Source organism: Drosophila grimshawi, unplaced genomic scaffold (assembly GCF_018153295.1).
Source record: "Drosophila grimshawi isolate 15287-2541.00 unplaced genomic scaffold, ASM1815329v1 contig_311, whole genome shotgun sequence".
Classification (NCBI taxonomy): domain Eukaryota; kingdom Metazoa; phylum Arthropoda; class Insecta; order Diptera; family Drosophilidae; genus Drosophila; species Drosophila grimshawi.
In genome coordinates, this window is record NW_025063098.1 from 2,042,316 (window position 1) to 2,069,081 (window position 26,766).

The following is a 26,766-nucleotide window of genomic DNA, read 5'->3' on the forward strand; positions in this document are numbered from 1 at the left end:
AAAATAATTCAATTTAATGAGGGCTATAGTATTATAAGCAGACAACATAGATTTAATTAGATAGCAATAAAAATAAAAGGTTTCATTGGCTTTAAAAATTTCTATAGATAATCAGAGCTCTTTTCCAGTTTTCGCTTTGATTAAAGTTGCTTTTTAATAAACCCTTCTTTTTCTGCTAATTCACTAATTCAAACTTATTCTGTCCAGCTCATGCATGTGTGCATTTCCTACTGGGCTGTCGTGTCAACACAAAGATAGAGTTTGCAGACAGACACGCTGAGTGTGTGTGTGTGTGTGTGTACAATGCGGTAAAGACTTATGGTTTCAGTGCCGGAATTAGAAGCTTTCTGCCTGCATTTGCACCAAACTGCACTTGTTGTTGCTGCTGTTAGTGTTGTTGTTGCCACTGCTGCTGTCGTTGGAACATTTGTCGTCCTTGTTGCTGCTGCTGCTGCTGTTGCTGTTGCTGTTGCTTTTGCTGCCTCCCCCCACATCCAGCTCCTGCCACCTACGTTCGCCAAATATATTGCAAATAATTCTCAATATATCGTAAAATGTCTGTTCCTAGTACAGTAAATATGCAAAGCTCGTTTAGCGGTGTAAATAAAGGGTAACTTCGAGTAGAGAGAGAGAGAATGAGAGAGAGTGAGAGAGAGGGGTGGAGTGGAGTGGAGGGTGAGCATGTTATTTGCTACGATTCTTGGTCAATGCGGCTGCGAGGCGAACTCGCTATTGGCGGCATTGAAGCTCCGATTAATGTTAAATATTTGGCATAGCATATTGCTTAAAGACACTGCGCACAGCTCAGGTCAACTAATTAGGAACACATGTGTTGCGACTAATACACACACACAGAGATGCACATGTGTGTGTGGAGAGTGTAACATATGGCGTTCAACTAAATTGACGATGGGTCGCACACTTTGACAGTTAATTTTGCAATTGTATTTCAATAACAATAAATTTTGCACGTACGACATGAAATACGATGTTGTGCGAGTGTGCGAGTGTGTGTATATGTGTGTAAATACTTCACACGCAATGCAGATAGAGAGTGTGGCCACACCCTCTATATATATATATATATACATATATATGTGCATATATCCAGATGTGTGTTTATTATCCTCGCAATGACCAAAATGCATTTGGTGCATACAAATACAAATAACGCATCTAATTAAATTTTAGCTGCAGTGCACACACACACACACACAGATACACACATACAGTAGAGCCCCCCTAAAATGGCAACAACAACAACTGTGCACTCTCTGTGCATACACATTGATCAATTAACAGACAATATTTTCATTTGTCAATGGGTTAATTTATAAGCAAATCAATGGCGCTGCATTAAGCTAACCCCACCCATCGCGGGGCGGGTTGGTTGCAAATGCACACGACATTTGTGCCTCATTTCCTCAATAAGGCGAGCGTGCCACAGCGCAGCGAACCATATTGTTAATGGTGCAAAATCCGGAGGGCAAACTCACATCACACACACACACACACACAGACAGACAGACTCACAGACACAGCCACGGCCACAGCCATCGCCACACTCACACATGCAACTCTGTGGCATGGCCGACAGGTGCTGCAATGGCCGTCTGTCTGCGCTCGCTGTGTGTGAGTGTGTGTGTTGCTATGGGTCAACACTCACCCCGTGGCACTGTTGCAGAGGGTTGCAGACGTATTTGCGCTCTCGCTCGCACTTGCCGCCTGCTGCTGCTGCTGCTGCTGCTGTTTGCAACTGTTTCATTCTAGTTGGAATCCCTTGCTAGTTGTTGTTGTTGCCGCTGCTGCTGCTGCTGCTGTTTGGTGTGTCCTGGCATTCCATGGCAGACAGCCGAGGAATGCCAAAAGTGCAGTGCAACTGTATGACTGTGTGTGTGTGTGTGTGTGTGTGTGTGTGTGTGTGTGGTGTGCAATTGTTTTCAAAGAAGTCCCCGAACCGTGTGCTAAATGTCAAGTTCAAATGCCAAAGTTCTTCAAATGAAATGATGCTTCGCCTGCTCGTTCCACTTCTCCTCCTCCTTATTGTTGTTGTTGTTCTGCTTGTTGCAGGTTGTCTTGTTGCAGCGGCAACTTTATGATCTGTGAATTTGTTGCCAATTTGCAGTTGTTGCTTTAACCGTTTAGTTAATTTGGCGACCGAGCGAACGCGCAAAACTTTTACTTGGCCAACAATTTTTGGTTGGTTAGTTAAGCAAGAGGCAAATTTTGTGTGAAAGCATTTTCATTGCTTGTTTGCTATTTGATTGGCCAAAATAGCTAAATAATAGTTAATTATAATATTTCATTGAATTAATGTTATTTAAATTTTAATACTCTACTTGGTTTTTGTGCAACAAATTTCTGTAGCTGACAACTTAAGTTGTGCTAAAAAAGAAATTCACAACTTGCCCGTAGAAAATGGTACAAAAACTCTTTTGAGTCCCACAGACTTGAAATAAATGCTTTCTATGCCAAGCTTATGGTGTGTGTAAGTGTGTGCGTCAGTGTGTGTGTGTGTGTGTGTGTGTGTGTATTTATAGTGAGCTTGTATTTGTGTGTCTTCTAGTTGGGCGCGTGTGTTAAGCTTCACTTGAATGTGATTTATGTGATCCGTTTCAAATTTATTGCCACAAGTTTTGTTTGTATACACGCACACACACACACACACACACACTTGCAGCTACGTGTGTGTGTGTGTGTGTGCGAAACGGTTTCATTGTAGAATTACCGCGTGGTTCGCTGCGCTCTCCATGTTGCTACAAATGTTGTTGTTGTTGTTGCCGTCGTTGCAATTGTTGTCTATGTCGTTGTTCTTTTTGTTGTTGTCACTGGGCCCAGCAACTGCCAAGTGACACAAACAAACGAAAGTACAGCAACAACAACAACAACTCCAGCAACAATAAAAATATGTAAAGAAAAGTCAAAGAATGACACAAACCTCATGGCAACAATAGCCAGCAGTAGAATGGTGCAGGGGTAGGCAGTAGGGAGGAGGGGTGTCTTTAGCACTGACTACCCAAAAGCACTTTGAATTGCAGTTGCAGTTGCAGTTGGCAATTTTCCGGCTCTAATGTTGATGGCCCTATGTGGGCCATGGCATTAAATGATTGAGTTGCCAACTCCATGTCATTTGGCTTCCTTTAGGCCACTTGCTGGCGCTGGTCCCCTACCCTCCCTTCCCAACCCTCCGCTACCATACCCAACTATCTGCCAGCAGTTGTGGAGCAGTTATGGTCGCTTACCTGGCGTTTAGATTGCAGAACGTGACGAGCATTGCCAAAAGGGGAATGGTGTTAAGTATTCTTTCCCACAAGCTAACTTATTTTTTTCAGCTGGAGTTGAGAGCAGTCTCCGCCGCCCCCCCACAGCTGCTGCTGTGCCTTCAGCCACGCCTCGCACATGCTTAATAAAGTTATGAAATTGCAATGCGTGCGTCGAGTCTTGCAACTTTAAGTGACATTTCTGTGACAGACATGAGCTCGTGCATCCGTGAGTCCGTTTTCGTGTCACGCGCAACTGTCACAAGTTGTGGGCGAGAGGGTGTGGCCCGAGGCATGGCAGGGGCAGGTGTATAATGTGTACTATGGGGAAATCAGTGGAATTGCCTTGTAAACATTGCTTTTGTTTTTTGTTCTTGTTTTCGAAATATTAAACTAAACGAATGAGTTAAGGCAACAAGTTATAGAAGAAATAAGTTAATAAAAATAAACATTTATTTTTCTTTTCCAATATTTTTGATCAATTTTGCATCTATTCCATAGATTTTGTGTATCCGATTGCCTCAAAAGTTGAATTGACAAGCTGTCAAAAAGTGTCCTTAAACATATTGTTAACGATTATTGTTTGGTGATCTCTTTTTATACAGGTCACGATGTGGTCTGGAGTCAGAGAAAAATGCATATTTAAATTTTGTAAGCGTACAAATCATTTATTATGCATTTTCTCAAACAAGGGGTTTTCATTGCTTTTCTACTCGCCATTCCACTGTTCTTTTTTTTCTGGCCGAGTTTTCTTAGCGCTTTACGCAAATGTTTTCAATGCGAAGGTCAAGTGATTTGTTTATGGGCCCGCGACGCACAACGGTTAGCAATTTGTTGTGACATGTGTAAGCGGCACGCCAGCAACAGCAACAGCAATAACAACAACAACGGCAACAGCAACAGCAACAACAATGGCGACAACAGCAACAACTCATTAACCCATGCTGAACTCTGAAGCCAGAGCTAAGCAGCCAACTAACCAAGCAACAAAGCAGTGCAGGGAGAGGGATTGTGTCCGGGGGAGAGGTGTAGTGAACAGGAACCAACTGACAGCTACAAAATTGAGTTAGTTAACAGTTTTATACGCAGACGCGCAGATTTTGCGTGTTGTGCGAGGAATGCAGCCAACTGCGAGATGACCAAACGAAACTGAAGACGGTCGACGGTCGACGGTCGACGGGACAGATAACACCCAAGTCCCCAGACCCGACTTGGAGTCAACAAAGCAGCCAAGTGACACTCACAAAATCTGACAGAGGCAGCGGCTTTGGTCGCTTCTTATTGTTGTTGCTGTTGTTGTTGCTGTTGTTGCTGTTGTTGTTGCTGAGTGACTTGCGCGCATGCGCAGCCGTTTTGCTTTATTACAAGGAGACGCAGAAGGAGAAAAGAGAGAGAGAGAGGGAGAGAGGGAGAGGGAGGGAGTGAGGTATGGAGACGGACTCTGAGCTGGACTCTGAGCATTGGGCACTGGGCACTGGGCACTCGGCACTGGGCAGGCGTGCGCAGGCGCGCCAAGTGACACATGAAAACGAAATGAAAATGACAGCGGCAAGTGACAGCATCGCCATCAGAGGCAGAAGTTGCACAGTTCCTAAATGACACTAGCTTAAATTGTTGCCTTAATACTAAATAATAAGTAATAAATGTTTTGATATGCTAATTGTTTCAGCTGGAACGGTTGTCAAGAACAGTATAAAACAAGAAATATAATAATATTGTAACATATATAGAAAGAAAAGTTGAAATAAGAACAAAGAATATGTTTGTCAAATACACTGGAATGGGAGATCCTTGCAATTGCTCTTTACTCGAAATCAGAACTATAAAATAATGGAATATTTTGACGTTATATTTGTGCAACTATTTCCTCTTCTTTGGGGAAACTTGCTAGTTAGTTTTATGTTAATTTCAACTTTGTGTTCGAACAAATTGTTGCACCACTTGAATAGAATATGCATTTAATATGATAGTTGTGTTTGAAATGGTTTTCAAATATATTTTCCGACGAAGTTCAAAATATATTGGAGTATTTAGAAAATAACAAAGAAAAAAACATTTTTAAAATATATTTGTAGCTTCAAATATTTTTCTAGGATTGCTCACTTTTTGTTTGTTTTGTAGTTTATTGATTTTTGTTGCATATGCATAAATAAATATCAAACATTATTAACTTAAGATGTGTTAATGGTTTGTCTTGGGCCTACGTAAAACCAGTCTTATTACAACACAAAAGCAAACCACCTTTTTTATCATTTCTGTTTGTTTTACAATATTTTCAACCCGTGTCATTGGAGTTTTTAAGCTGACTGCAACTGCAACTTGACCATTGTAATTTCATTTGTAATTAGTTGAATGCGGCATGAGTCGCTTCTCAAATGGCACAGTGGGCCGCAGTGGGCCAAAAAATGTGTAGCCAAGTTCCCAAAAAAAAAAAAAATAAATAAAAAAAAAACAAAAATGTTGTAGCTGCTGCTGTTGCTGATGCTCAATTGTTGTTGTAGTTGTTATTGTTGGTGTTGCCTGAGTTTTGGTGCGACATTTTGGTGCGCCGTATGCCATATTTTATTTCCATTGCCAAAAGTGTCATGTTACAGAGATTTATGTGCGCTGTCACCATGGACGACGATGCTGCTGCCTTTTGAGCCATGTTTGTTGTTGCTGGGCACCTAAGTGTATGTGTGTGTGCGCGTGTGTGTGTGTGTGTGAGTGTGTGTACGTGTGTTCACGCCCAAAATGTTGTCATGTTATGTGACGTAGAGAGAATTTTTATATATATATATATAAATGTGTTGTCTACCAATTCAAATGCACGATAAGCAGCAGCAGCAGCAGCAGCAGCAGCTTGACTCTCAGTCAGTTATCAGCACACACACACACACACACACACACATCACACACACACACACACACACGTGAGGAGACACACGTATTTAGTCAGGCATCCAATCAGTGATTTATATCTAACCGATTTCATTGGAAAGTATTGCGGTAGTCATAGCTGAACGCATTCTAACCATTTGCCTCTAGACCCACTCTGTGTTACCTGTTTCCCAGAGCCTCTGAGAGGCTGCTGACACTTTCTTTTTCTTTCACTCCATTTGCAATAACAACAACAACAACAACAACAACAACAATAACAATAACTACAACAGCAGCAGCAGCAGTTATTGGCGCCAGAGGCATCGGTTTCGGTTTGGTTCTGTTTGGGTTCGGTTTGGACTCAGGTGTCAATACACTCGCATTTGGTAGCCGCAGAGGCGGCCTTTTCCCCCTCCGTATCTGCCTCTGTCTCTGCCTCTGCCCCGATTCAAATCCCAATGCACGAAGTCAGAGCCAAACACTGACAATGACATATTTGGCTGGCACTTTCATCGCACGTCCATGTTAATATGCTCAAGATTTATTGCCTATCGCCTCTCGGTGACAAAGGAAATGGTACTGCATGTCAGCTGTTCTCATTGTTGCTGTTGCCGTTGTCGTTGCTGTTGTTGTTGTTGTTGTTGTAGTAGTTGTTGTTGTTGCTGCATAGTTGCCCATGTGGGCACCATTTTGTAGTTGCTGTGGATAGTTGCATAATTTGTATGGACACTCGTTAATAGATCATCAATTGAGATTGGAAGCAAACCATTTCGATTAGCTGCGGTGGGTCGCATTCGAGTTCGTTTGAACTCTTGAAAATGCATTGGAATGTGGTTTCGATAGTGGTTGCTATGTGAGTAGATTTAGCTGGAAGCTGACAGCGCCCCTTCATTTAAAGGGTGACTTTGGATTACATAAAATAGCAATTATTGGCAGTCAAAGGTACTCAATGCTGAAATAATCTCTAATTAACAATTACAAAAAAAAATATAGCTAAAGAAATATGTAGAAATTAAATTATATTTTCAGCTTTGAAGGAATTTAAAATAGCGTTTTAGATATATGTTGTATTTTATATTAATTTGTTAAATTATTTTATGACTGAGTTTGAGTTTAGTTTTGTATTAACATCAATTTCATTATAAAAATATATTTCTTATGAATTGTTTTTCTCAGTTTGACTTTCAAATCATCCCCAATACTAAATAAATTCTTTTTACAAGTCCAAAATAGACTCATACAAAAGCTGCATGCTATGAAATCATCTTCATAACCAATATGAACTAATTAGATTAGTAAACACTTCACATTTGAATAACCAGGTGAGATGCGATCTGTATAACACTTTTACCAGGCTGCTACTATTCGTTTCGAGCTTCCTGCTAACATCAAACGCAACTCCAAACAGAGTTCGCTCCGAATATCGTTTACGATCAACGAGAATCCAACCAGCCACCAAATATTCCAATTCGAATACAAAAAAAAAAGGTGAGATTCATTCAGACGCAACGCTGAGCGCACATAAATTAAAAGAAAACCGGCTGTGGCTGAGCAAAAGATGATCAATCACCTCACACACAGAGAGGGAGAGAGAGAGAGAGCGCGAAAGAGAGCGAGAGTGAGGGAGTGAGAGAGAGAGAGAGAGAGGCAGAGCGAAAGAGAGGCAGGCACTGAGAGCGCAACATGGCAAACCTGTGCTCTGAGCGAGCAGCATTTGTTGTTGCTCAGGTGACTTTTGTGTTTTGTGTAGTTTTCATTCTGTAGATTTTGTTTGATGTGTTTCTGTACCTGTAATTCAAAATGGGCTCGCACAGATACACAGATACAGCGACAGCTAAAGTGTAACAGATACAGATAGACAGTCGGCATTTTTGACTGATGGCCACGGCTGGCCACTTGGCTGGCGGACATGGCGGTGACATGACGTGTCTGTTGCGACTGTGGCGACTGTTCGCTCTCCCAAACAGCAATCTGTGATCCGAGTGATCAGAGATCGGTGATCAGCTGTTTGCCATGATGGCCGCGGCACGAAAGCAGGTTTCGGTCTGGCGCGTATTAATCATTAGCACGCACATGGAGCGCTTAAGAGAGCAATAGGGCGGCAAAGCGTTAGAGGCACGCAGAGAGGGCGACAGAGACAGAGACAGCGAGAGAGAGAAGGAGAGGGAGAGGGATAGAGAACACGTGGAACATTTGAAACTTGAAAACATTTTGATTTTGAGCCGTAAATTTATGGGCAAAGCAGAAGCCGACGGTTGCCACTGCACGACATGCACAAAAGTCATTTATTTATTTATATATTATGTATATATACATATATATATATATGCATTCTGACCTAGAAAATTTTGGCTAGCAGTAGCTGCGATTTGTATCTGCAAGATACAGATACTCATAGTCCATAACACGAAACAGACTCACGCACTTCCGCTGCGAAGGGGCCGAGCTGCCACTGCCGCTGCCTCTGAACCCATAAATTATCTGCACAGCGTTTGCTGCTTCTACTCAGCTCCTTTGTTGAGCTTCGGCTGCGGGCTGAGCAAGTTTGCCTGCAAATCAAAGCAAAATCCACACTGTCCGAAAGTTTACCATCGCAACCTTTTGTGGAATTCCTTCATTTGCCATCTGACCGCCAAGCGGAGAACGTGAACCGATCTACCGGCAATCAGCTCGCCATATATTCCACTGCCTATTGCCACCGCTATCGAGCAGAGGCCCAGTTTCGATTTCGGTTTTGGTTTACCGCCGGCATTTCGCAATCCGCGTGCGTCTCTCTCTCAGTGTGTGTGTGTGTGTGTGTAAATATTTTGATGTGGAGCAAATTGCTTTTTGGCGGTTAATAAATTTTCAAATTAATTGACTAATTGCATACCCACAGCGTCGCTACAGTGTCGCTACAGCAGCAGGCAACGAAGCTAAAATGAAAAAGCTACAAAACAAAAGATAGACTACAAAAAAAAAAAGAAAAAAGAGAAAAAAAACGTATCTCATGCTGCAAGTGCATTTTCAATGTTGATTCCTTATCGACATTGTGTGTTCACTTAGCAAATCGTTTTTTAGTAATACCATCTCTGTGGATTAGCGTACGTAATTGCGGCTCTAATGTCACAATTACCAGTTGCAGTGATATGGAAAACAAATAACCGGCGGGTTCCATAACCTTTGCAACAATGTAAGCCCAGAGGTGGGTGTGTCACCCCCTTAAAGATTCTCGGATAATGCGAGCACTGCAAGTGCAACCATTCATTAGCAGTCGTAAACAAGTGAAGCGAATGCAATGAATGAGGCAAAGTAAATAAACGTCACGTAGTCTGTGGTCTGTGGTCTGTGTGGTCAAAAGCCAGTACTGTTGCACTACAATTACAAAATTATCAATAATTTAAAGGTATTAATACTTTTAATGAATGCGCGATGAGTTACCTGGGTGGCGGCAACGTTGACTGCCACAACGGATCATAAAAGACAATTCGATTTCATAAAAAACACTCAGGAGAATCATTCGAAAAATGATCATTGCTAAGTGCTGAATGACATTTTTATTTCGGATTGTGGATCAACGTATTTAAATAGAAATGAGCAGATCAAATCTTCAAAATAATTAACTCAAATACAATCCATTTGCTCTTTGCAGCACCACACTCAACTGATGTTTTGGCAAGCCAGAAACTTCCCTTTCTCTCTCCCACTGGTAGCTATCTAATAACTTTGTTCTTTATTACCAAACTTGCAACATAACAACATTTACAGAAATTTCGGAAGCTCAACCCACTTCTGAGTTGCGCCAAGTGTTCATTACAGCAATGAAACCGAAATTACTAATTCATTAATTGAAACCCGGTGGCCAGCTTCAGATGTCGTTGTGTACTTTCGCACTTGCCTCACATGTGGCATCCTTCTATTGGCTGCCGCCACTCTCCACTCTGTCTCTATCACTGGTCATGTCCATCCACGTGCAGATGGCAACGGTAAAAGCGAAAGTGCCGTGTACCAATTTATGAAGTGTTTGTGTTTCGGTCGCCATTCGAGGTCCAGGACAACACTTACACTTGCCGAACTACAAAATGCTCCCCAGTTAATAATTTCGAAGTGTGTGTGTGTGTGTGTGTGTGTAAAATCAAATGTGGCACGTTGTGTGTGCGTGCATCTATAAGATACTTTGGCTGAGTTCTGTTCGGCTCAGTTCTGATTATGATGACAGTGATAATGATGATTCATGCTGATTTTGCTGAAGCTTGTCTCTCTTTCTCTCTGGCCATAAATTTAACACTATTTTAAGCTCAATCAAATTTACTTTGCATAATTTATGTATAAACGTGTTGCGATTATCTTTCTACTCTTTCATTATTCACTGCTGAAGCGTTTCATGTGAGCTGCTCTCAGTTTGAGTTTTTAGTTTTGGTTTGGGTTTTTTTACCTCTACCTTGGCCAAAAGCATATGTGAAATTTTTTGCACTCTGGCCACATTTACACATTGTAGATTCTTTTTTTTTTGGGGTTTTTTTTTTGAGAACCGTTAGGACGGACATTTAGCCGTATTGCAGGTGCAGGCAGTGTCGCGACAGCTCCTCAGTTTGTTTGTTTGTCTGGCCGCTTGTAATGTCTATGAATATGAATTATGGAAATTGCACAACAACAGCAGAGGATATGACAAGGACAACAGTAACAACAGCCAAACAGCCAAACAGTCGCACAGGACACAGACTGCGACACAGATACAATTACAGTTGCGAGTACTCGTTGTGCACTCGTTCTACACTCGTTGTTCATCGATGCATTTTTTGTTTGTATTGTTGCCACTTGGGGGAGATTTTTATGGAGGTCGTTGGTACAGTGACCAAATTTTCGGGCACACTGAGTTGTAAATGTATTGGTATGTGTGTGTGTGTCTGTGTTTGGCAGTGAAAATGTTACCCAATCCAGTTAACGATTTTCCCATAACCCACTCAAGAATGTGTTAAAATCGCATAAATTTAATTAACTAAACAGCACCAAAAAAACCAAAAAAAAAAAAACAATTGCGAAATAAAAGAAAATAAATTTTGCACGGGTCGCAGTCACGCCCCCGCCACATTTGCCCAGCCAGCCGACGTTTACATTTAATGCTTGCAAATTTAACAAATAATATTCAATTAACAATTTGAATATTAATTTATTACAGGGGCCACGCCGAACGGAGGCCGGCCCGCTTTAAAAGTGGTAACAAGTTCGAGACATCGACATGTGTACGCGACGCAGAGGGTTATCAATGTGTCTGTGTGTGTGTGGCAGCAGCGAGGGAAGTAGCAAGGGGTAGTAACGAGTTGCTGGCCAAGTGGCCGACTTGTTTACCCTGCCAGTGGCAACGGCAGCCGAAGACGAAACTAAAGCAACAAAAAAAAAAAAGCACAGGAAAAAAAAAACAGTTAACGAAAAAACAACAACTGAAAAGTTATGTGAAAAAGGTGGGAAAATGCAAGCATTGTTAGTCTTTTGCTCAGTGGCAACAGCCACAACTATAACAGAGCCTTAAAGGTAACGATGCATGCAACATTGCCGACTGCTGACTGTTGCTGGTGCTGCTGACGATGACGGAAGCCGCGCAGGAAGCACAAGGAGCACGAGCACAATTCCTGGCGGCCACACATTTCAATAATTATTAACTGCAACATGCAACATGGAGCAGCAGCAGCAGCACACGCACACGCATACACCATACCACACACACACACACACACACTATGCGATTCGTGGTACGTGCAACATGCAGCACAGTAGCTCTGCCAGCCACAATGCGAACGCGACTCTGCAGCTCGGCCGCGCCTGCAATTATCAAAACTTGTCCAAATTGACATTTTTTGTACTTTGTTGTTGTTTTTTCTTCTGCTGCTTTTGTTGTTTGTTGCTTTTGACCAACAAACAGGCGAACCGCATCGTGACTCTGGATGGCGTAGGGAGCGCGGTTGCAATGGGTAGCGGAGGGGCACAGGGAGTTCGGCCATTGGCATTTGGCACGTTTTGGATTTTGAAATGCAAACACGGCATTTAATTCTATTAAGCCCGCAATTTAATTATCTCTTTGGGGGAAAATGTCATGTTCAATGTCAGCAGCATTCCGAATGCGAGCACGCCCCCTAAATGGATACATCCCGTCCCACACACCACCCCCTAATTTAGCTGTTGGGCTTCGGGTTCAAGTTGGGTTGTTTCGGTCGTGGAAATGACTGAGAATTGACAGCGAAATTATGAGATTTTACCTGCATGCCACGAAATATCGAATGACTATTATTACAAAGAGTATTTAGTGGGTAAGAGGCAGTTAATATTGTCAGCATTTGGTAAATGGATTCAAAATGACCCTAGAAATAAATGTAAATCATTTTTCCCAGTGAAGTACGAAACGATTGGATTAATTTAGATTGCCAAATATGAGGTTCAGACAGTCTAAGACAGATGATTTTATATTGCTAAATATTCATTCAATTACAATATGAATAAATGTGATTTTCTGAAATATTCAGAGATTTTATAATAAAGTACTTCTTAAACTGAACTCGCTGTGTAATTTAGGAGTACTTTGGGAAAGCATTTCTACTTTTTGTGGGAGGCTGGAAAATAAAAAGTGATTGTGTTGAGTGATAAACTTTTGAGTAACAAGTTAGAATCTGCATTGAATCAAACTATAATAATAATCCTTTTTAATCAGATGCCAATCAACAGATTCGATTCGCGTTATTCCCACTCACAAAGTGGTAGCTCTCTTCAGTGGCATCTACTTGCCAGCTTCAATCTAAATCTCTCATCATATCTACGGGCACTCGATGGCAAGGTGAGCTGCCAAAAGAGCTGCCCACCACAGCATTGAGGATGCCTTCTGCCAGGGCTGCCAACGAGGATCTCCAGATCTTTACAAACGCTCACGCTTTATGCTGAAAGCTGCCCACTTGTTGCGCCTGTGCCAATATTTAGCTACCGATTTGCACAAGATAATCAATTGAACATAGTAAATAATAAGCTCAGCTCCAGATAGGAACAGTATCGGGAAGCGAGGAGAGTGAGAGGGATTGGTTTCAGTCTGGGTGGCGCGTCTTGGTAATTTTGCGCCTCAATTCATGCCTTGCATCGTCGATTCATGTAATTTGAGCGGAGCGGCTTCAACAAGCGCTGATCAGTCGCCCCGTTGCCCATGCTGTCGGTCTGCCAGTCTGTCAGTCGGTCAGTCTGGCAATCTGTGCATGTAATTGGATTTTCAGAAGTAGCTGCTCTGAGACGCCGACGATGACGACGACGACGAACTGATTGATAACCTGGCCTTGCAAAGGTTCCAACAAAATGGAACGCCTCCAGTGGCTTTGGGCCACAGAAGTCGCCGCTTGCAGATAGCAGAAAAACAGCAGCAGCAGCAGGAACAGCAGCAGCAGCAGAAGCAGCAGCAGTCGCAGCCGCAGTGGCATCAACAGTAGGCAGAGCTTTTTGTGCAACATTGTTAGCCACTTGCCGCTGCTGGGGCTACTTGAGTCTGTTTAATGCCAAACATTAATTGCGTTAACGTTGCGTGCGAGCCAACTTGTGCAGTTGGCCTAATCAGCTGGTGGCAGGCCGCATGAAGTCGAGTAATCAATCAGTTTCACACACACAACCTCTGGGGCTGGCACATTTGAGTTAACATTTGACGCCTTTCCCCCTGCAACAACAATTGCAACATCAGCAATCAGCAAGTAATTTTTCTCCTACATTTATGCTAGAAGGTAGTAACCGACACCATTGCTAATTTCTAACTAATTTATAATGTTAGTAGACTCTAGACTAGATTCTAAACAGTTTCGTTGCGCTAATGCATAAAGTAAAATAATAAAATAAAAAAATGTGGAAATTTTCTTACCCATGTCTGTTGATATGCCGCCGTATTGTGTTAAATCAGATCTTATCTTACCTGAAAATGCAGAAGACCAGAGAGGAGAAACGTTTAAAAAATGCTAAAAAATTGTTAACTCTCCGCAGCACCACCAGCACCACCGGCAGGCACCACACCACATACGTGGCTGTGAGCTGCTTGTTGGTGTGCGGGGGGAGAGCTTTGGATGAGGCATTAATGCTTAAGCAGCCGCACGTGTGCTGGGGCCAGCTTGAGTATATTGAAACTAAGCTTTGTTGTTGTTGTTGGCTGTTGTTGTTGCTGTTGTTGTTGCTGCTGCTGTTGCTGCTGCTGTTGCGGTTAATGCAGTTGCCATAATGCAGCAAATTGCAAGAGTAGTACAAAGATAGACATACAGAGAGAGAGGGAGGATAGTGAGAGGGGGAGAGATAGTTTAAGTGCTGTTTGAACAGTAGCCGTTTACAGATTCTTTTGATCTTTAACCTATGCTGCTGATCATTGTAAGGCAACACTTTTGGCTTAACTTGCTTAGGCCAGTCCGACAACGACAACGAGCCAGAAAACCACTAACATTTCAATTGAAGATTGTAAAAATGTCAATATTATGGCTTATTAGCAATAATAGTTTTGTGTATTTACATTTGTGGCACTAAGATCTAGCTGCTTGCGAGATAAGTACTAGTTTAGTCGGAGTTTAAATGTTCCACAATAATGATTTCGTATTCAGAAAACATAATTTAGATGTGTAATGTGGATGTTTATGTCTAATCCGATGCTTTAACTTTAAAAGATATCTGTACTAAGATTGAGTGGGATGTGAACTGCTTAATGCTCATCAAATATATAATGTAAATAATATTCACAAGCAACTTCATTGAAGTCAGCTTTACTAGATGAACTAAAACTACATTTAATACTTGACATTTTGCCCACCAACAGGCAACACACTTCCCCCCATAGCCCTCCCTCCCCACCAAAGCGCTTCAAACGGGACGTCTTTCCAGTCTCGAATTTTTTATTTGTACTTTTATTTTTAACAATATTTAGCGCTGTTTGTTTGTTTACGCTGTGAAAGTGCAAAATGTAAACAATCAAAATGCCAGCGCGCTCCAAGAGGAGAGGGGGTTCAACCTTTGTCTGGGGCAAGGGGAGGGGGGGGGGGCTGATAGTCGTTAAAGGTGGCACAGCAAAAAGGTAAAGTATAAAAATATGATTTAATGGCAGCGATAAAACACGTGTGTATTTAAATATGCGCGCCTGGCGCCTGAGTAAACGCAATTTCCAGCTGAAGAGCACACAGAGACGGAGAGCGAGGCAGAGAGAGAGAGAGAGAGAGAGCAGGATGGAGAAGGAGAGAGGGAGTGGGAAAATAGCTGGCCCAGACGGACAGCCAGATGCAGACGGCAGACACAGCGCCCAAAAAGAAACAACAAAAAAAAATATTAAATTAAAAAGAAAAGGCAACACAACTATGGCAACGGGCATTGGGGATGGAGGGGTGTGGCAGGGGCGCCAACTAAAAGTAAACGGAAAATTTGACAAACGCTGGTTTTTTTGTTGTTTTTTTTTTGCAGCAGCAGCAGCAGCAATGAAAATTATGAAAATTGTACTTAGGAGAGCGAGAGAGGAGAAAAAAGGGGCAGCCACTTTAGACAAATTCAAACAAATGGTTGGCGCGTCGGCAGACAGTCAGCTGGCACCGGGAGTCTGCATTCAAGGGGGGATGTAATGGGGGATGGGGGATGGGGGAAAGTGTTTACAAGCATCTGAAAATTACACATTTAGTTTGTGGCTTGAACTGGTAACCAGTTCGTCAAGTGCTGCCAGCAATTTGAAACGCCCGCCTAGAAGCCCCCTCAACCCAATGCTATTTGCAGTGCTGGGTATTTTTTCACACCTTTTTCAGTGCACATTTAGCTGATTTTTATGACTCTTTAAACCGGCGCACGCTCTTGACAAAATCCCCAGCCGCATAAATGAGCTAGCTGCATCAGAGACAGAGATAGATGGCGAGAGTGAGAGAGAGAGAGAGAGCTAAAGAAAGAGAGAGCATTTGTTTGCACTTTGTCTGCAGCGTCTTTTGCGTTTTTATTGCCCCATCAAAAGGCGCTGATAAAAATCTTAATTGCCGACCCAAATAAATAGACAAAGCGTGGAGCACATGTCAGCCAGTGAATATAGGGAGTATATCATGCAATATCATATCATATCATAGCCAAGCAGTAGCTCTACGAAATTTAAAGTCGAACCAAAGTCTTGGTTGGCCCTTCACTTTCGTGGGGAAAACTCGTTAGCTCTTTAGCATAAACACTTTCCAACCAACCAACCCAACCAACCCAACCAACCCAACCAACCAAGCGACAAGTTTGACCAGCAACTGATAAGAACTACAACAACAACACTAATAGCAACAACATGAGGCAAACAAGTTGCAACGAAAGAAGTCATTAAGGAAACATTAAATTGACATTAATGTGGCAAGGCGTAGGCGGAGGCAGGGCGCAGCGCTCGGCGGCCCTACTGGTCAGACCCAAAGTTGGAGTCTAGTTGGATTGCGAGGCGCCAGCGTTGAGTTCTTGAGTCCCAGTTCAGTTGAGTTCAATGTACGGCCGTAAATCAAAATAGTTAGTCTATAACTCATGGTAAGCAAGCTTGGCATATACCACATCGATTCGCTTTTACCAAATATTTAAACTGGCATAACAGTTACCCAGTTTTGCAGCGAGCCCTCGTAAATCAATGATTGGAGACCCGACAAGCGTGTCTAGGCTACTGTTCAAGTATGGCGAAAGAGTGTTAACACGGGGGGAATGAAATCCGTCGATTGGTAGCTGCTTTAATGCCCTGACCCAAAGTATTAACTTTTGTAGATACAAATTCGAAGATGTTAATTAAATAAGTTTAAAAAAAGTTACCTAAACTAGAACCTTAATGATTCTGGATTTTGTTTTTTTTTTTTTGTAACTAATTGAAAATCAAACAAATTAAATTGAAACCTATTAACTATTATAACGAATTCCTTTATTAGAAATACAAATACTACAAATTTTAAATGTTTACCAGCCTGTTTTATTGTGTCAACCAAAATGCGAACCGAAAAATATTTTCCATATTAAACAGGCCAGCTGTAACTGGTTTAAGGCGAATCATACGCGAAACAAAATAAAATAATTTATGCCATAGGCAAATGTAGGTGATTCAGATTGTTGGTTGTTCGTAAAATATAATTAAATTTGATCTGCAACCCTTTATGCATATTCCAAGGATAGTTTATATTTCAGTGTAATTTTGAGGAATTTGCCACTAACTAGTTAAGTGGTACTAAGTCTGTTGGAGTTTTGGCCGTTTGGTCTAGTGCCTCAAGGTAGTCACTGCATAATTGTGAACCAATAAATCATTGTCTCTTTTGTTTTCAAGATTTTTATCTTAATTGAAGCTCATTATAATATGCGTTTCCTACGTTTCCAACACATACACACACGAACACAAACGCAACTTGTATTACCAAAGCAGCCAACGATCTAGCCCAGCTGGGCTTAATAATACTGATATACATATATATGCCCATTCATGGATTCCAAGTCGAACTGGAATGGAGATCGAGTTCATGTTGAGGTGCGTAGCTTTCGCACTGGACGACGATGATGATGATGCTGCTGCTGCTGCGACCAAGTGGCTGCCAGAGATCAGATCGCAATCAGCGCCCATGCGAAGCCAGCACAAATCCAATTCGATCTTGGCGAGGGCCCACCACCAATGAATTATTAATAATAAATAAATCATTATTAAAATCAAAATAATACGCAAATATGCATATTATACGACAGGGCACACACAAACACACTCACACACTCACACTCACACACACACACGCACACCCAAGCAGTTACTCAGATTTGGACACAGCACATACATAGATGGCCAATATATATATATATATATATATATATATATAAAACTTCATGGCGTTGGCAACTTGTGTTTCTTTTCATGTTTACGCCACTTTCTCATATGCACATACCTACACAAATGCACGTATTATAAATATATATATTTATATATGTAAACATATATGTATTTATATATTTATATGTATGTATCTGTTTCTGTACACACAAGTGGTTATAATGAATGATTTGTTGTTTTATAATAAACACGGCGAACGGCGTCGCAGTCGCCGTCGACTGCTATGACGTATGTTGGCGACCTGGGTCCAAAAAAGCATTTCTTGTGTTGGCCACTGCGGCGCTCGCTGCCCTTATAGTCACGGCAACCCTCTCTCTCTCTCTCTCTCTCTCTATCACTCTCTCTCTCTCCCTCTCTCTCTCCCCGCTTGCCCCCTGCCGGCAGGCCCGCCTGCCACTCTGCCACAGCTTACTTCTCTCCATCTTCAGTTGACCCTTTGGCATGGCGCGTTTTCGTTGCATTTCTGTTCATATATTTGTGTATGTGAGAGTGAGAGAGAGAGATAGGGTGCAAGTGTGCGTGTGTGCCTCTTGCCGGAGCTGTGTTGTTGTTTTTATTAGGTATCAAAAACACCTTAAAACATGATTTTGCAACCGCCAAGAAACGTCCAACAAACAATGGCATAAATCGAAAGAGTCTCAAGAAAATACGCTTATACATCGAAATATAATATCGAAATCTTTGAAATTTTTCAAGTAATTTAATATTGTGTTGTAATTTAAATATTGTAAGAAGTCTTCAATGAGATGGAATCAATCTATAAAATGAGAAATCTTATTATTAAATATTAAAAAATAATAAGTTGAATGGAATAGCTCATATGCCAGTAGATTTCTAATAAAAAATATATACAATTATGTATGACGATATTTTTAGCATATGAAATGATTATTGATTTTATTAAATTTTGTATTTGATTCTAATGTAAAATAAAGAAAAAATACAGATGATAGCTGCGAATTATAACATACATTTTTTGATTGATAGTTAAAGTTTCTGGAAATACCCGGACAAAACCAAAATGAATGGATTTATGTTCCGATGAATGATTCATATGGATAAAATATGTTGAATTATGTAAGACAATATTTTAAAAATTTCATATGATTTGTAATCGTTTTTTCAAAGGTTCAAAATTAGTTTATCGTATTTTGTATTTGTTTATTGTATTTGTTTAATTTGAAATTATTAAAAAAAAGCTTTTTGAGTGATATTTTAAGATTCACACAATCGTCGTACATAAAAAAGAATATAACTGTTTAAATACTGTTTTTGTAAGTGCTTATGCATTTTTAAATATATATTTCACTTTCCCACTGTGTGTGTACTGGGCTTATAACCAAAAATTGCTTCTCGCCCTGCAGTCTTCTTGTCTTTTTTCTTTTTTATTTATTTTTTTTAATTTTTTGGGCCATGTGTCTGGGCCACTTTGCGTTGTCGACGTCGTCGTAGTCGTCGTAGCCGTTGTCGACATTGTTGTTGTCTGCATTCGAGTCGTTGTCCGACGGCTGCCAAGGTGCTTATTAAATTCCTTATTTAAAAATACATTAAAAAATGCAAGAAGCTGCCCGGGCACACAAGCCAATCCCCGAATGCGCAACGCGTCCATTCCGAAGAGTCATCAGCTGCTCTGATGCAGCAACAGCAACAGCAACAGCAACAGTAACAGCAACATAAGCAGCAGCATCCGCTGCAAGTTGTTAACAAATTTTTCAATTGATTTGATTTGCTTTTGATTTTGCATTTTGCAAATCTGATAAAAGCGTGCGTTGAAAATGTTTTCCTGTTTTGCTCTCGCTGCCAGCCAGCATAATCATCGATATAGTACATTTTATGGGAGTGGGGGGAGTGCGTGCCACTTGTGGCCTATTTTAATTGCATGTTGCAGTTGCAGTTGCAGTTGTAATAGTAATTGTGACTGTTCCTGTTCCTGTTGCATGTATTGCGAAATGTGTTGCCAGTCCATTGCCATTTGAACTTTGTGAGTTATGACTTATGGTTATGCAATCCTTACCAAAAATGTTGCCAAGCACATTAACCTTGGCTGAAATGGAACTCAGAACTCAACGTGCCCCAGTCCATTGTACGTGTGAACCACAATTGCGTTGCACTGCAACTAATTGACAGAGAGTTCGGAGACTGAGGTAATATAATAAGCCAAGGAAAGGTCGATAGATTCTCATTTTGTGCTGAAGTCCCTCTCTACCTGAGCTCACAGAAACAATGAGCACTGATAATTGCGATCATTTGCAGACGCAGCGTGGAAGCTGTGCCCAAATATGAATTATGATTGCACAGGACGTGTCAATTGCGGTCCTTGGATGGTCGATTCTCAAGGTCATTTCGTGCCAAAAAAAAGAACTGAGCATCGAGACATGTGCGACGCGTCTTTGCCTCTGATATCGATCTTTTTCTTTAGACGTGGGCGCCGATTCAACAAGCATCGAAATTAGCCAAACAAATTTTAGCCCCAAAACTTAACATGTCAGACGCATACACACAAGCACAGCTTGTACCTGTGTGTGTGTGTGTGTGTGAGTGTGTGGGGCCCAGGCAAATAAAGCAAATTTACGAATTTATGTTGAAATTTATCGATAATGACTTAAAAGCCTTCAGGACAATGATTTAATGGCCCCGCGCTCAACGTGTTCACACATAACACACACACACACACACACACACACACTCAACAACAACAACAACTGTACAAGTCGCCAACACAAACACCCAAGAGGCCAAGAGCCAAACAGCCAACAAAACTGAAGTAGGTTCTCAAATCTTAAACCATGTTTAGATACGATAAAAACGGAATTTTTCATTATTTTCTTGATGTTTTTTTTTGTTTCATTTTTTCCCCGGCTTTTGGAGGCCGCCCGAAATGATCGATGATCGCTGGAAGTGTGCGGCGATTTATTTATGGCTTGATTTTGTTTTCCTCTGCGCGAATGTTTGTGCGATGGAATCAGTGGCTCACAGCCAAAAACGCTCCATTCAAAATTATTGTTAACATTACAAATTGTTTCGAGTGCTAAATAAATCAAAAGTGTAAGCAAAATCGATATTGATTTTAACAGAGATTTGTGCGCTAATATCGACAGCAAATCACCATTTACTGATTGTAGATTAGAGATTTAGCCTTTAGTGAGAATAGTGAAGATTTCAATCTTTTTTTTTTTGTAAATTGTAGTTAAACTGTAGCTAAACTAATAAAATGCTCAGATAAATATTCTTAGATATGCATTGAAAGTATTCACCATAGCCAAACTAACCATTAACTTGAATAATTCTTAGGTGTGGTGAGTTTGCAGCGCATATCGTATTCTTATTGGAAACAACACTGTTATAATAGGAGGAATTTCTCAGGTAAAAATTGCTTTGTTAGATTTTACATCTCATTTGAGGAATGATCTGCAGTTGGATTTGCTTATGATTGCATAACAGTCAGGCTTTGAGTGTTTGCCCATGTGAAATATGTCTGCGACACCCTGTATTAGGATTTCAGCTCAGCGATGCATCATCAGCATTTCATGTTTGCCACAGCCAATCGACTGGGCATAAATTTCATTACGATCATCTCCGCGTTATATCAGAATCGATTGATTGAGATTGAGCCGAACAGGCGAATAAGGAACGCACAGAGTTGGAGTTGGAACCAGTTACGCTAAAAACCTGTCGCTAGAGCGTTTACCTTCAGCTTCAGTATTTAGTTCAACTTTAATTGTTTTTTAACCAGCCAGCTGCCCATCTGGTTGCTCGGGGTGCCAAGTTTGTAATTATCGATAGCCCAAGTGAAATTTTGATTGATTTTTGCGAACTTCATTCCCTACCCCCTACCCCCTACCGCCTACCACTACCTCGTAACCGTCCTCAGTTGTTGTTGTTTGTTGCCCTGCGGTCCAAGTGTCTGATAAATGCTGCACAGTTAACGCGTTCAACATGCGAAACACAATTTATGTTTGCCCGCTGACCACCTACATGAGGGCGGCCATAAATTTCGCATGGTCAAATTTGCCTCTTTTTTTTTTTTTTGGGGATCTGGAAAATAATTTCGCTGAATTGAAATTGACTTCATAATGGAATTTCGCGTTGTGATTGCGTTGTTTTTGTTATCACCGACTGTTTTTGAGGCCCACAACGGCTGATAAGGTGCAGTGCTTAGGAGTGCTCTGCCAAGGGGTAACCTATGGACTTGACTCGGCTGGTGGTAACCCGAGTACTCGAAAGGGCTGTTTACTTCAGGACGTGCTGCACATAATTACATAATGGCGCTGTTAGCTGTAATAAGCGCGACTGCGCTCAGTGTGTGTCCTGGCAAAAGGATTTCTTCACGCTGTTGCTGCTGCCGTTTGCTATTTTTGCAGCTCTTTTAGCCGCATGGTCATAATTTACTGCGTTACCAGTTGGCTGCCGCGGCGGCTGCTCTTGTTGCACAAATTGCAGCTTACTTTCGTTGCCACTTTGCCGCCAACGTTGCTGTTGTTACAACAATTACGACAACGACAACGATGAAGGTGACGGCGACATCGTCGCCGCTGAGCATCATTAAAACCAAAGGTGACAAAAATTGGTAAACAAAGTGTTGAAAATTATGAGGCAGCAAGCGCTAGAGTGCTGCAAGGCGTGTGGCAGCAGCAACAGCGTAAAATCAAGGAAGAGGTAACTACCAGTGGTTGCAGCTAGACTGGGTGGCTATGCCCAGCTTGAGTGGTTGGGTTTTGTTTATGGGTCTGTTGAGCTCTCCTCGAGCCAACTTTAAATTGATGGACTGCCCTTAGATTATCTAAAACACTAATTTGAATAATATTTTAAGAATAGAATTAATGCAATTTACAACAATTTGCACGATACATTTTACAAGTTTTTCTGAAGCTCAAATCCATTTTTTTTAAGGCTTCATATTTCAAATTGACTGTGTAGTCGAAAATAAAATATAGAATCTTTTATTTTTCTCTAAAAAAATTTAAATTTTTATTTTGCAAGCTATAAAATATATCCAAAGAATTTTTTCATTCATTTTTATTAATTTTTTCCCAATCGTTTTATTTTTTTACCAATCCTTATACATTAAAACTCTTGGTTTATCATGTGAATTTAATTAGACAAATGATTTAATACATTTAATAATGATATTCAACTATATAACACAACTTTTAAATTTCTTCCATGGGAATTCTAAGACAATAGATTTTTAATGGCGAGCTTTAAATTACATATACTCGTAAATATTTTTGAGCAAAAGTTAATTTGAATTTTAGCTTCTTTGCAACACTTAATCAATTAGAAATTACAATTTTCTAACAAATTGTAATATATATTTTTTTTTTTTAATAATAAATTAATGTGTTTGTAAATCTGTTTATAGCTTGTGGAGTCGTTTTCTTTTTTATTCCATACGAGACAGTTTAAATAATTTACAAATATTAGTCATATAAATAGTATAATTATTATTATTGAGCGTTACTCATTTGGCAAGTGGTTGTCTTATAATGGATCATCACTTGACCAGACAGAAACAATTATGAAAACAACAGAGGAACAGACATCACGTACCAGCAACAACCAACAACATCCAACAACAACAACAATAACAAAAACAAATCATTTTACTTGGCTAATAAAAAATGAAAGAAAACCAAACGAATGAAATGAAAAACGAGTCGAACCAAAACTGAACTGAACTGAACTGAACTGAGGCTTAAGATAGTGTTTGAGTAGAGAACTGGACTGAGAGTTGAGAGTTGAGAGTCGGACACTCACTTTTGGTTGGATCTGCCGTGGACTCACCTGCGATTGCCATCCAGGGGTAGAAGGTGTGATTGCTGGCCTGGTGTAAACTGCTGGCGGCTGCCGTTTGGGCCGCCGCAGCGCCCGAGATGGTGCAGTTGGCATTCCAGGCTGTGGCCGCGCCCACACCACCGCCGCCCACGCCACTGGCGGTATTCTGTGGTACGCCGCCGGCGCTGCCGTTGCCGCCACCAGCGCTGCCTCCGCCGCGATGGCTGACGGGGCTGCCGCCCGATGTGTCCAAGTAGCCGCCGACGCGGGAGTCCGGCGTGCAGGCGGATGGGCGAACGGGCATGCCACCGCCTCCGCCGCCGCCGCCGGCATTGTTCTGTCCGTTGGCAGCGTTGGGCGCTTGGGAGCCATTGGAGGTGTTGCCAGCAGTGGCACCACCACCGCCGCCACCTCCGCCATTGGCACCGCCCGTATTCCAGATGTCCTTGTAGCCATTGACTGCGTCCGCCTTTATGTTGAGGCAGTCTTGCTTGTAGGCGCTGCCCGCATCGCCGTAGATCTTGTTGCAGGCAGCCGTGATGCTCGCATCGTACGGCGAGTCCTGTGTGGTGCGCTGCAGATGGTGGTTGGCATACGGTGACATGCCCAGCGACAGGGGGAAGCCTCTGTAAGCTGCCGCCGCCGCGCTGGCCGTCGTCTGATCGTGATGACCGCCCGTGCCCATGGACATGCCCGTCGCCTGGTGGGGATGGCCGTAGAAGCCGGAGGCCTGTTCGAAGTAGGAGTTCATGTTGTGACTGCTGCTGCTGCTGGCGGTGAGAATTTTGGCGGCTAACTGGCAGCTACAGCAGCTACTAAAAGTAACTGCACGCGGCACTCGGCACTCGTATACAAATTGTGATTCTCAGTTGTGCTCGATTGCACTAAAAATATGTATTTAAATTTAATAATATTTTCAATAAATATTATTAATGTTTTCTTTTAGTTGAATGTATTTTGAACTTGAACTACAATATTTTGTAAAATTTGTAATTATTTGTTTTTTTTTTTTATTGTAAATTTTTAATGCATAATAAATTTTACACTATTTGTAATTTATCAATATTTTTATTGCACTTATGCCGGCTCGCATCAGTTGTAGAATTTTAAAAAATATTTTTTATGTTTATGTTTATATTAATTGTGTTGATTTTTTTGTGAAGTTTCGTATACTTGATTTTGGTTTCGTTTTTCCAATTGCACTCGTATTTAATTCACTTGACACTGCTGCCACACTAAATATATTTAATATTTGAGTGTTAATGAGTGAATATTGATTTGAAGTATTCAAAGTGGCGCCTATTCAATATTCATTTTGAATTCAATCACTCACTTAACATGCATAGCGTTATCATTATTGTTATTACAAACTATTATTATTATTATTATTATGATTATTTTTATTATTATTATTATTATTATTATTATTGCTGTTGTTATTGTTATTATAATTATTATTGTTATTAGCGCTGACCGAAACAACCGACGACGGCGACGAGCGCGCGCTTCACGTTCAACTGACGCTTCAGATACGATTAGAAGAAATTCAAATTCAAATTCAGATTCAGATTGAGATTGAAATTCAGATATTCACTGGCCACTGGACGAATGCGATTGTGAATGCGAGTTCAGAGCGCGAGGGCCATTCAACATTAAAATTGAGCGTACAATGCCAATAACAATAATGCCGCTGATAATGTGGGATAATAAAACAAAGCGCGCGCCTGTTATCCAAACCGTTGCCATCGAACGAATGTGCCACCAAATCGCAGTTGGTTGTGTTTTGACTGAGACTCAACTAAACTCAACTGAATGGCAACGGGCCACAAGCAGCGAACGACGATGACGACGACGACGACGACGGCAGCGCTTTGCCTGTAGAGCTCCCCCGATACGCAGTAGCAGCAGCAACCAGCAACCAGCAACCAGCACGAGCAGCAGCAGCAGCGACGGCGACGGCAGCGGCAGCGGCAGCACCACAAGAAGAAGAAGCAGCCAAAACAGAGAGGCGAATCGCACCAAATGAATGAGCGAAACTGAAACAGAATGAGCCAGCAACACACTCGGTGCTCTCACCAAGTGACCAACCTAGTGATAAGGGCTACTCAAACCAGCAACGACGACGACGACGACGACGACGACTCGCTCACACTCTCAGCAGTGAATGACGCCGCTCTGCGCTTCATTCGATGTTCACTCGGCGTGTTTGAGAGCGTTCATTCGAACATGTTTGAGCCGTGGGTCGCTCGCTCGCTCGCTCGCTCAGTGTGCTCTGAGTGGAGAATTCATCATTTGCGCGTGTGGAAAATGTGCTCTGGCTGTGTTCGTGGAAATTCATCATGGAGGAGGGCTGATTTTTCTTATAGGCCAGGCAGCGTTTACGTTGCACTCAAATGATTTTCGCTATTTTGCACTCAATTCGGCAAGAACTCGACGCTCGACAGTTGGCAGTCGACGGTTGCCAGTTGCCAGTTGCCAGTTGCACGCAACGCGCTGCAGATTCAAATACACATTTTGCTTGACATGTTCGCTGCATTTCGAGCGACTTCTTGAAAGCCGTTGCTCATCAGAGCCAAATATTTTGTTGACATACTTGTTTACTATAATAAATATGTTAACGCCACAAAGTATCCACTGTATAGTCTGCCAAAAATATATTTATAGTTTTATATGTGTGCTATAAAAGATACATTTTTATATCATTTACTCATCCATTCAAAATAAATAGCTGCCACATTTCTTATTGTTTTCCCTAACAAACCATATACATATATATATTAAAAATATTGCTTGGTCTGCATCAGTTCTACGGCGACTACATCCACATATGTATTACACACATAATACATACATATACTTGCCTCTTTGGTTCCTTAGTTTCTCGACTAGAATGTTGCAAAAAGTAATAATTTAAAGCTAATCAAGAGCTATAAATAAAATAATATCTACATTGTAAATATTACAACTTGTACTAATATGGAAATTAAAATTCATATCTGTTGACATTTCTTTAATGTGTATTTATTTAATTGCTACACTACTTTTCTTAAATGT

The 26,766-nt window shown here is 41.4% G+C and overlaps 1 protein-coding gene across 5 annotated transcripts in view; it reads right to left on the reverse strand.

Moving 5' to 3' along the window:
• Positions 1–24,607, reverse strand: part of LOC6563482 (homeotic protein ultrabithorax) — a 92,102-nt gene extending 67,495 nt beyond the window's left edge. For 2 of the 5 annotated variants that reach the window (XM_032737074.2, XM_032737073.2), the window contains exon 1: positions 23,722–24,606. In XM_032737074.2, coding sequence (XP_032592965.1) covers positions 23,722–24,463 — 742 coding nt within the window. In that variant the 5' untranslated portion in view covers positions 24,464–24,606. Of the gene's footprint in view, positions 1–13,977; positions 14,029–23,694 lie in introns of all 5 variants that reach the window. The other 3 variants (XM_032737072.2, XM_001990610.3, XM_043214889.1) reach the window with 3 other exon arrangements.
• Positions 24,608–26,766: the final 2,159 nt, after the last annotated feature.